Source organism: Phoca vitulina, unplaced genomic scaffold (genome assembly GCF_004348235.1).
Source record: "Phoca vitulina isolate PV1807 unplaced genomic scaffold, GSC_HSeal_1.0 scaffold27, whole genome shotgun sequence".
NCBI classification, from domain to species: Eukaryota; Metazoa; Chordata; class Mammalia; order Carnivora; family Phocidae; genus Phoca; species Phoca vitulina.
Window position 1 is genome coordinate 13485912 of NW_022589730.1, and position 12224 is coordinate 13498135.

Genomic DNA, 12224 nt, shown 5'->3' on the forward strand with positions numbered 1-12224 from the left:
ATGTGCCAAACATGCTCAAAATCAATCAAAATGACCCTGAAAGGCTTGGTGAAAGCAGCTGAAATAGCACAAGTAATTCTACTTGTGTAAAGTAAAAGACTGTTGCACACCAGCACAGGGAGGCATCAACTGCTCTGGCCTAACCTTCAGTGGCTTGGAAAACTATGCCCTGGCTACAGGGATAGTCTCTGGGGACTTTACTAGACTTCTGTAAAAAATTCTTAACCTCTTAACTGACCTAGTTTTAATTCTCACTCCCTAAAAATGCTTTGGGAAGGCATGAGGGAGGAGAATATAAATTTAGAGGAGTGTTTATTAATCTTTTAGCTAAGCATTCTAGCAACTTATTTTCAACTCCATCCTCATCAATAGTTTTATAATACTTTATATCAAACCAAAGTTTCTAATTTTAATAAAATTCAGATTATCACCGCTCTACGACATGCAATCATTTCTTAAAAAAAAAATCTACAAATATATAGGAAATGCCTTAAATTGACCCCAGACCTTTTTGCAATGACATCTCTTTTCTTGATCCTGTACTAATATTACAATCTTATAAAATCTGTTTAACAGGTGAAGGTAACTTTGGTATAAAATTAATTACAATATATACATTAATAGGAGCTACTAATAATTAATAATTAGTAATTAAAATACACTAATAGGAGCAAAGCAAAGTGCCGATGTTGTTAAAGCCCTGTTAAAGCACCAGGCTATAACAATATGGAAAAAACAATACTGAGAAATTTAGAATAAGAGCTCCACCTAAGCATCCTGACCTCTCTTTGCCAGGCGAATGGAGGGGATGGGGACGAGTGAATCTCTCAACACATGTTTATCATTTGCCTCTATGAACCGGGCACTGGACTTGGTCCTGGAGAGGTGGCACTGTGTCTTCAAAAGCTTGGTCTCTTGAGACATGGACACTTACACGACCGTAATTCAGGAAGGTACGCACAGTGGTGTGATGAGAGCACCCAGAGCAGAGAACACAAAGCTCAGAGCAACCCTGTGCAATCCCAGCACCCACACTCCCCTCCCTCGCCTGGGCACTCGGGCAGAGACTTGCACATCACCACCAAGAGCAGACGGAACTGCGGTGTTTGTCCAGGGAGCTCGTTGCATGGCCTCCACTGGAAATGCAGACCTGGCACCACCTTTCCCGGAGCCAGAGGCAACAGTGAAAAACTGCGAGGAGATGGCACCAACAGCCTCCCAGGATCACTCCCATGTCACTCCAGCCGTTATCTTCCCCCCCCCCCCACCCACACACAAACCCCATTGTGTTTCTCAGTAACAACAGAAAAACAGAGCTCAGCTTGGGCGGAGATCAAATCTGAACTCAGAGTTCCTTCCTCATTTCCGTATTGGCAAACTAGGTGTAAACAGTCCGTTTAGACAGTGGCCACCTGAGAAAGTGGCATCTCCCTGACCACGGGGAAGGGAAAAGATAGCCAACCACAAAAAACACTTAAATTCTAGCTTTCTGGTAAAAGAAGTGATGTAAACGTATACTTAAATGATTCTACTATTAGAAACGAGCTACTTGTTTTGTATTTTAAGTTCCAAATCTAACATACAAGGTCGAGCATGTTAGACATAAAGAGGTCATTGACATTTTTCCAATTATTCCGTGATTCCTTACTTTATGAAATTATAAATCAGACCAGTGGGTAGACGAACTTAACTCTTCAGAGGAGATGTAGGAAATGCAATACTCTGGGTTACAAATACTGGGATCTTCCAAGAAAAGCAAATATATAATGGAAACTAAACTCTTAACATATATATATATATATATATATATATAAATATATAAATATAAATATGAATATATTTTATATATTTTATAAATATAAAGTCTATATATTATATATAAATATATAAATATATATTTTTACTATATAAATATTTATATATTACTATATAAATATATATAAATAATATATATAAGTATATATATTTATATATTTACATTGGTCTAAATACTCAAGACTAAAATGACTTAACTTCATAATATTAACATGACCAGATACAGAGATGTGGTTAATCATATATGGTGAATTCCTGAGATAGCAATACTTGACCAGTTTTTGAAGAATTAGACAACAGTAGTCCTCTCAACAATAAAATCAATTTAATCTGCCTTGGATGAGTGCTCGCTTCGGCAGCACATATACTAATCTGCCTTGGATGACATAGAAAGCACGTCAGATTTCTTAAATGTGTCTTGGCCATCATTTAAGACGACGGACGAGCAGTGCACAGCGGCTTCCCTAGCAGCATACCCCATACAACAGACTGTGTGACAAACCACCTCTTATTCTACCACTGAGCTGCCTGGATGCTGTTGACAACCTTGTATGTGAAGTACTTCCCTTTGACATTTTCAGTACATTTCAGTTGAGTCTTGGTCTGTTTTGTTCCCTCAGGCCACTGTTAAACATTGGAAGTACAATTAAAGAAAAAGGAGCAAGCTAGCAGAACTTCCTGCATAAAGCAGGGCTGGATACTTCATACCTTAGTTCCCTCATCTGCAAAATGGAGATGTGATAGTATCTTGTCCAGAGTTACTCCCTCTTTTGTTGTAAAACCTGACCTCGTAGAGTTGTAATGAGTACTTACTTCGCAGGGCTGCTATAAAGCACCTAGAAGTGTGCTTGGCACATAGAAAAAGTTACCAAAACATTAGTTATTCCTATTGGCATTATTGCGGTCACTACTAGATCGATTCATTAGGCTAAGTGATTTTATGAACAAAATACATCAACAAGTTGGGGGTAAAAACAAAACTTCTTTTAATTTGGCGTCGACCTCATGGATGAATAACTAATTCACTTTGGATATAATGTGTGAAGCAAGGAAAATGATGGTCCGGGCTCATCAGTTGGTATCTTCAAGTACGCATATCGATAAACCAGCTGAAGAAGGGATCTGGGAACCACGTGACAGCAGGACTTGGAACTACCGGAGATGCTCCTCCTGAAAACAGATGGCTAAGGGGTGGAGGAGGGCACAGGAATCATGCTAACTTCAATATTCAGAGGCTATCAAACAGAATTCTCCCGTGTTATACTAGAGAGCAAAACCGGATCAACAGATTGAAGCCACAGGGAAAAGACCTCCGCTCACTGGTAAGGAAGAGCCGTCTGGCCAGACAGCACAGGTGTCTGGAACGCTACAGACGGTTTGAGGAGGGAAGGAAGTCTGGGAGTCCAGAAGGTCCTTTTTGAATCTTGAATTCTAAGTCTCTGAACTAAGAGCACCTGATCATGGCTACAACTTAAGGTTCAACTAAAGAATACTTTCAAAGAAAAGACCAAATAACTATTAAGATAATTATTCCAGAAAACTACAACTGGTAATATTACCTTTTTGGTGACTTTCTTACAAGGGCCCTTTCCAATCTTAAAATAATATGTTGCAACTTTAAAACACAGCTGTAAGCCCCTTGCTTGACACCGAGAATGTATTTTATTTTATTTATTTATTTAATTTATTTATTTTTATTTTTTTTTTTTAAATATTTTATTTATTTATTTGACAGAGACACAGCAAGAGAGGGAACACAAGCAGGGGGAGTGGGAGAGGGAGAAGCAGGCTTCCCGCTGAGCAGGGAGCCCGATGCGGGGCTCGATCCCAGGACCCTGGGATCATGACCTGAGCCGAAGGCAGACGCTTAACCAACTGAGCCACCCAGGCGCCCCCGAGAATGTATTTTATTAAAGGTAGTAACAATATACAGATAAAATCCACATGAGGAACACATTTCTTCCGTTTGCTGAGACCCTGACCTAGAAGTTGAGCCTAGAAGAGTGCCCTGCATAAAGAAAGGGTGGAATTAGTCTTCTCTCTACCCTCCCTCCCCATGTCTCTCATGGCAACTCTGTGGTAACTCCAACAAAGTGCAGAATAAAGGGGAGGAAGTGAGAAGACCCAGGGAGGGAAGACGGAGACACAGGGGATCAGTTTAACCCAGTAAATGGACAAGCCGGCAGCGTTTCACAAAAGCATGCCTCTTTTGCTAGGGAATGGTAAGCAAACTAGGTATTTTTTACTTGGATAAAACTGGATGATAAAACTTTGGAGAAAATAAAATTAAATGGCTTTAAACTGAAATGACTCAGAATTCAAGGAAAAACCCGTTTTTTAAGAATATGTTAACTAGGGGCGCCTGGGTGGCTCAGTCGTTAAGCATCTGCCTTCAGCTCAGGTCATGATCCCAGGGTCCTGGGATTGAGCCCCGCATCGGGGGCCTGCTCAGCGGGAAGCCTGCTTCTTCCTCTCCCACTCACCCTGCTTGTGTTCCTGCTCTGTCTCTGTCAAATAAATAAATAAAATCTTAAAAAAAAAAATGTTAACTAGGATTTCAGAACCAATAGTTGCCACAGGAAAAAAGAATAGACAGGATTAGCAATGTGGAAATAAGATGAAGCATAATTATAACCACAAAGAGATCATTTTAATATTTTACTAACTTAATCACAGTTTTACGTATTACAAAAACAAAATTTAATGCAATCCAAAATATTTCATCAGTCAAAGCAGAATTCCTAAATTCCCTAATTTCATAAACTGTTGCTCATATCCATAAGGAAGATTCCATAACATGAACTAACATGAACTTTTATGTAACAAATTCATTACTATGTTAGAAAGTTAGTTATCATATTTGGTAACTTATAATCAAATTTCCCCCAGGAAATGATATGGAACTAGCAGGAAACAGACAGGCCAGCACTTTTTAAACTTTATCTAGCTTCTATTTTTTTTTTTTCTGTCTCATGCTGCTCAGACATCTGTGATAGAACTATATTTTCACATTTTACACAGCTGTGCCTTTGTACTTACTTTACACCTCTCCTTGAAATGCCCTTCCCTTCTTGTCTTTGTAGTGAACTCCTATTCATCCTTCAGAAACTCAATTTGCCCATTACCTACTTGAAGTCTTCCTGTACCCAAACAGCTCATATACTGGATTTCCAAATTTTTCTCATATCTTCACTACAGAGTTGGTACAAGAACAATCTCCTTGGGATGGGGTGACGTATTATAAGCTAAAATCTATGTCACATGGTTTAACTTAAGCTTCTACCACAGATCTGCTAGACTGTCCTTGGTCAAATAGCCCTTAATTCTCTATCTAGAGAATGGGTATAAAATGTGATGTGAAGGTTTCTAAAAAAACAAATGAACAACAGCAAGAATAACAACAACAAAAACACCTGGACTTCTTAGCAGAAACGTACTGAGAGCAAAGCCTCTTATAATCCCAGTGTAAGCAACTACAGCACAATCCCTAAAAGACAGGTTTCAAATCATGCTGACAAAAAGCAGCATACTCCCTAATCTACACTTCAAATTAAGAGGCAAAAAATGTGTAAAAGATGACTAAGTAATCTTTCAGGGTTCCTTGCAGCTCCATCCAATGACACAAATCTTTATGTTGGAAACCTTAATCCTATTACATTAGAATGACTGGACTCAAGTAGTTAGTGAAGTATTCTTTGAGTGAAATCTGAACCAGACAAACACTCTTTTTAAGCATGTGAAAGCCAAAGTTCAGTTGTGATTCACCATATACTTTATTCTGATTTAAAGGGGTGATATTTACTCATTACTTCATGTGATCTTTAATTCAGCATGAAATGTGGCCCTGACTTGCCTACACTATGCCTATTAAGAGTGAACCCAATATATCAAGGCAACCAAAAAGTTCACGGCAGTGACAAAAACAAAACAAAACAAAAAACAAGAGGCCTAGAATAAAATACTACGGTTAATACTGGAAGAAAGACAGGAGAGAGAGCCACTATGATAGCCACAGTCACTGGAAACTGCATGTCAGCCCCTGATCAACAAGGAGGGAGAAGCGTGCACGAGCTATGCTGCTCCATGGGGTGTGAATTTGTCACAATGGGCCATATAACACACATGTAACACAACTGCTCACAGGTGATAACTGTAGAAGCTGGGTCACAAGGTATGTGGTTGTTACTATACTATTATGTCCACTTCTAAATATTTGACATTTTCCATAATAAAAAGTTAAAAACACATTCATGCACAACACCCAATCCACGATCTGATTCCCCGCTTTTTAAATCTTCCCTGAAATAAAGAAACAGACTTTAAAGCGGGACAATACAGTGCTGTAGAAGTAACTAAGGCTTAATAAAAAATTACATATGCTTAGGCTATAGATTCGTGTAAAGACTAACTCTGAAAAGAATTCATAGGATTAATCAACATGTCTAAAACTTATGCACTCCAAAAAGTGGGCCACAAGAATGGACATCAAGGTCAGCGTTCCTATGTCACTTGTGTCGTGTATTTGACAGGACGTCTTCTGCAGTTCCTGTTCTTCTCTCTACTATCACTCCCAGCCTTCCTCCCATCCCTCGGAAAACATGCTTAAAACATGTGCCCGTGGTGAGCAAACAGAGCCCTTTTTTACACTGCATACAACAGAATGTTTACTGAATTTTTAAAGCATGTCGTGCATTAATATTTTAGGGATGACTTTATAATCAATATTGTAATCCTCCCAAAGGAGCTGTTTCCTTCACAGTATCTACCACTAACACCCACCCAAAACAAAAACTCCAAAGGGACTGCTTTGGGTATTATTTTTGCAAGCAATACTAAGTGCTAGGATTCAATTTTAAAAATAGTAAGTATATAAAGGCCTATCTTGGTAGAACATATCTAACTAATAACCTTTTATAAATTTTCCCAAAATCAAATTAAACAAATTAGAAGATTCACACTTCTCTTTTAGCTAAGATCCAGAAGCATAAACTGAAAATAAAGGATTTTCCTTTTAAATTAATTATCTAATTCATTTTAATTTAAAAATCATCAGAATTGCTTCTCTTTGTCCTCCTACCCAGACTAAGGTGGGGATGGTCATTAAAAATCAGAAACTCAGATATTTCTTTCTGTTGTTGTTTTTCTTTCAGATTCTTATCAAAATGAATCTCATTTGAACATTAGGATGTATGACAGATGAATGGATAAAGAAGATGTGGGGTATATATACAATGGAATACTACTCAGCCATCAAAAAAAAAAAAAGAAATCTTGCCATTTGCAACAACGTGGATGGAACTAGAGGGTATTCTTGCTAAGCAAAATAAGTCAATCAGAGAAAGACAATTATCATATGATCTCACCCATATGTGGAATTTAAGAAACAAAACAGAGGATCATAGGAAAGAGAGGGAAAAACAAGACAAAATCAGAGAGATAAACCATAAGACACTCTTAACTATAGGAAACAAACTGAGGGTTGTTGGGGGGTGGGGTGGGGTAACGAGGTGATGGACATTAAGGAGGGCATGTGATGTAATGAGCCCTGGGTATTATATAAGACTCATGAATCACTGACCTCTACCTCTGAAACTAGTAATACATTATATATTAATAATTTGAATTTAAATTTTAAAAAAGATTAAAAGATAATGCAAAGAAGAGAAAAAAAATTAAAAAAAATAAACATTAGGATGTATAGACATTCCATTCTGTGAATGTTGTGTTTCTCAATAAGAAAAGGAAAAGAAAGTCTCCACAGTAACCCTGAACAACTAAACTGTGTAACTTCCTAATGCCTACAGACATGAGGAAGAACAGAGACAGTGGAAACGGAAGCTGAAAGTATAAGTGGCTTTTAAGAGTCAGCTTTGGCCACTCCAAATTTCCCACAAGCACATACTCCCCAATGGACCGAGCTTCTCATATCCTCTTTCCAGGGGCCCCAACCTACTCTCCCAGGATGCTGGATTAAAGAAAAAGATAAGAGCACAGGACCACCCTTAAGATACGAAGTTTAAAGAAGAGCACGGCTGTTTTATATGGGATTCACAACCAAATAAGGGGCTCTCACACTGATTCCTTCTATAATATCTAACCTCTTCAACCAGCACCTTAACAACTCATTTCTCCTTTAATTCACCAACCGTAAAAACTTCTAAAAACTTTCGAAGTGTTTATCTGGTTTTTAAGAATGGAGAAAGGAAAGACACTGTATCTAAAATATGCATTTACTAAGATGTTCTGCCCTCTGTCCCTGACTCCTGACTTCTCAGGAAGAAATCTTTCTCCCCTACGTCTGCCATCCCTAATTATGTTACCCCAAAAGGCTGCTGTGGCTGTTAAGAATAGCAAAAGGTCCTTTGTTCAGATAAACCAAGCATATGTGCATCTTTATAAGCTTAAAATAAACATAAAAACAGGTAATACTTTAAAAAGATCGTCTGGCCAATCAGTGATAACAGCAGGAATGATGGCCATAAAATTGTTTTACTTATTTAGTCATTCTCATACACACACACACAAACACACACACACACAGTTAAAATCTACTGTGTGCCAGGATAAGTCTATCATGTGCATATTTGACATAAGCCCTAGGAGGTAAGTACTATTACTATTCCCTTTACCAAATGAAAAGGCCTAAAATTTAGAAGCTTCGACACAGTGTCAGGGCCAGTGAATGGTAGAATCTATGTCTGCCTTAGTTTGAAACCCGAACTCTTCACTCCCACACTATTTGGCTTCTCCAAACATTCAGAGCCTTTTTGAAGGGAAAGGAGGTTAAGGTTCTAATTTGAATTCATTCTCACTAATACCAGCCAACTACTAGTTAACCACTTATTAATACTCATAATTTAAGGTAATTAGCTTCCGTTCCCTCCTGGAAGCACCCACCCACACCTGTGTGAAATGTAAGCTGCAGGCTTGTTGTGTACCTATGTGCGTGTGAATGATCTGCTTGCAGCTGCATTACACATCAGAAACTTTCTAATGGCAATACGATAATCAGTGGAAGAGGAAACTCACACCAACACTCCTCCACCTTGCCACCATCACCTTCTCCTATGTCACAATTCTCCTTCCACCCCCCACCTTCTCCTACTGAGTGGCCTGGTGCCTGCGTCTGTTCGTGGTTTGGATAATCAGAGAGAAAGCCTCGTTCCAGATACACCACCCTATTAGACCATGGAGATGGCATATTAGCCAACCAGCGACAGTGAAGAGTACTAACCAAACTAACATTTGACCTTTATGATCACCAACAGCGTTAGAAATCAACAATTTCCACACCCCATTAAAGAGACGTTTCACAATCTACCTCTTCTGCCTCACCTCTTTGCTGTCTCTCTAGAAACAAACTCTTTGAAGTTAAAAACTGTATTTTGCCATTGTTTTAAAGGTGCCAATATAAAAAGTCTAATTAGTGCTATGTTTCTGACTGAGGCTACAATTTACCTCCTCATTCAAAGCAAGAACCTAGAAGCCATTTTTCATTCCGACCTTTTCCTCATGCTTGATATGTAATTATAAGTAATCCTGTCACTCAATCTTCAAAACACATCCCAAAACACATCTATCCACTTCTCTCCGTTTCTCCTCTCACCTCTTGCCTGGAACATACCATAAGAGCCTCCTGCCAGTCAGAACCCCCTGCTTTTCTTCTTGTCCTCCACACAACTGCAATGTCAGATCATGTAACTTTTTGGAAGAGAACTCTTTTAATGGCTTGCCATTATGCCAATAATAGAATCCAGACTCTTTATCCCGTTCTGTAACGTAAGACCCCTGCCTTCCCTGACTTCACATCCCTTGTTCCAGTCTTAGCACTTTCACACTATCTTCTCTGACTGCCTGGAAAACTCTTCCCATGACATCTTCAAATAACTGGATACTTCTTTCCCTGAAGTTCCAGTTTAAATGTCCCCTCTTCAGAAAGAGTTACTCCTCCTCCATTATACTCTGGCATTATAACTTGTATTACAGCACTGTGATTATTTGATGTCTTCTTTGTGTGTTTACTTATTAACCATCTACTTCCCCAATGTAAGTGCTCCCAAGAGAGGGGAATTAGACTTGTTCTTTGCTATATCCCAGTACATAGAACACATACTTAACATACAGAAGGTGCTTAATAAATGCTTGCCAGCTTCAGAACAGTGACTTATCAATTGTGTGGATGTCTAATATATGACTATTAAACTCAATACCTATTAATCGTTCTGTTATTGTTTCAATCAAAACAATCTGTCATTGATAAGCTTGATAATTTATGTTTATTTACATCTTTATCCATGTTTAAGAATTTATACCTCTGACCTGTTCCAAAAAGAATGCAAAGCAGCTGACTATGACACTGGATTTGATTTAAAAGATCAAAGCATCTCCATGTAGAACATTCTATAAAATACCTGACCAATACTCTTCAAAACTATCAAGATCATAAAAAAACACAGGAAAACTGAAAAACTGACACAGACTAGAGGAGATAGAGGAGACAAAGGAGACATGACAGTCAAATGCAATGGGTAGCCTGGATTAAACCCTGGGACAGAAAGAAGACATTAATGGAAAAACTAGTAAAATCCAAATAAATTTTGGAGTTTATTTCAGAGTAATGTGTTAATACTGGTTTCTTAGTTTTGGCAAATCTATCATGGTAATGGAAGATGTTTGGGAAACTGGGTGGGGCTATGTGGAAACTCGCTGTACTATCTTTACAACTTTTCTGTAAATAGAAAATTATTCCAAAATAAAAAGTTTATTTAAAAAAAAATCAATGTCTCCATATAGAAAGAAATTTAATGCACTCTGACCACATTTTGGCATTTTATTCTGAATAAAGCAGAGTGTAGGCTGTTGCCTTATTGCCTTGAACCCATGCAAACGCTTAAATATCAAAGCACAGTATTCTTTAATACTTGTCTCCTCACATTTGCAACCACAAAAGTAATTGTAAAACAACTAGACAGATGTACTTATTGCCTCTAATACCACATTAACTCTACATGCACGTCTGTAGGAAAAATGTCATCTTTCCCATTTTCTCTAGCAGGGTGCTGCCCTTCCACTTGCCTACCAGGTTAGGAGAATTCTGAGTCTTATCAATCCAAATTCTGCCTCTATTGCTACCTCTCTGAAAGGAGGGGAAACTAATGTTCATAAATGTTTGGCATCATCAGAGAACACAGTTTTTACCTGATAATTCAAGTGTAGTCAGTATTTCACAAAGTCTTTCTAGACGTTATTCTCGAATTTTCTATTAACTGTTTTACAAAGTCGTTCCCTATTCATTCACTTGATAAATAATTACATCATACAGCAGTCTGAATCATATTGAACTTGGATAGCAAATTGGATTATAAATTCAAAAATATGAAAGCAAATTCCAAAGTAATGCTTCTGCACCCAAGAGAGGTTTCATCATTTCATAAACACACGCAAAACCAAGGCACAAAGTACTACAATCCACCCATTTTATACACAATTCTATAAATGTGATGTAAAATCATCTTCACACACACTACCTGAAATACCAACACTTATTTATCTTATTCATTATGTTATTCTAGCTTCCATCACACACACACACACACACACACACACACACACATATACTGTTTCATAGGTCATGGTGATCTTATTTAATTAGGGGACTATAAAATGGTCAAAATAATGAAGATGTGAAAAGAAAGTAAGCCACTCGAAAGGCAGAAGTTGAACTGGTGAAAAGGAGATGGCACAGTTTAAACCACTTATATGAAAAAATAGAGGAAGAGGGGAAATTTGTAACAATTCTCTGGGTATTTTGTGGTTTTGCAGTTGTCCTACCCCGGGCCAGTCCCTTAAATATTCTTAGCCTATGTTCCTTATCTATAACATTAAGATAGTAATGCCAGTCTACCCACTGAATTCTTTTTTTCCCCCCTTAGGATAAACAGAATCTAACAAATGAAATACACTTAAACATTTTTTAATTGGCTACTTTTCAGCCAAAATGAGCTTCTACAAAACTAAAAATTACAAACTACTAGCAGTATCTGCAAAAAAAAAAAAAAAAGTATAATACTACATTCTGGAACTGGGTAAAGCAGAGAGGAACTCTTGAGCCAGCTAGAAGCTGAACAAGCACTTACCTTGGAGACTTGTCGAAGCCACCTTAAATACTCTGTGAATGTATCAAAACAAATGTAGTATGTCTGGCTTTGGGGTCCAGAGGAGCTAAATGCTAAACAGTGCTGGTGCTTTTTCACTTCTTCTACCTATAAAAACAAACAGAAACAAAAATGAGTCAGGAAAGCAGACCATTTACATAGTTCATTAACCATACCTTGGGCCAGTCACCCTGCACGGATTTGCATCTTTCCCTACATATGTTCCTCTTAATACTTAAAATGTGTTAAGTTCCT

The 12224-nt window shown here is 38.0% G+C and overlaps 1 protein-coding gene across 1 annotated transcript in view; it reads right to left on the reverse strand.

Moving 5' to 3' along the window:
• The window catches only part of PHLPP1 (PH domain and leucine rich repeat protein phosphatase 1), a 217309-nt gene that overhangs the window by 85085 nt on the left and 120000 nt on the right, over nucleotides 1-12224 (reverse strand). Inside the window, exon 3 of the mRNA XM_032422705.1 lies at nucleotides 11952-12077. Coding sequence (XP_032278596.1) covers nucleotides 11952-12077 — 126 coding nt within the window. The remainder of the gene's footprint in view (nucleotides 1-11951; nucleotides 12078-12224) is intronic.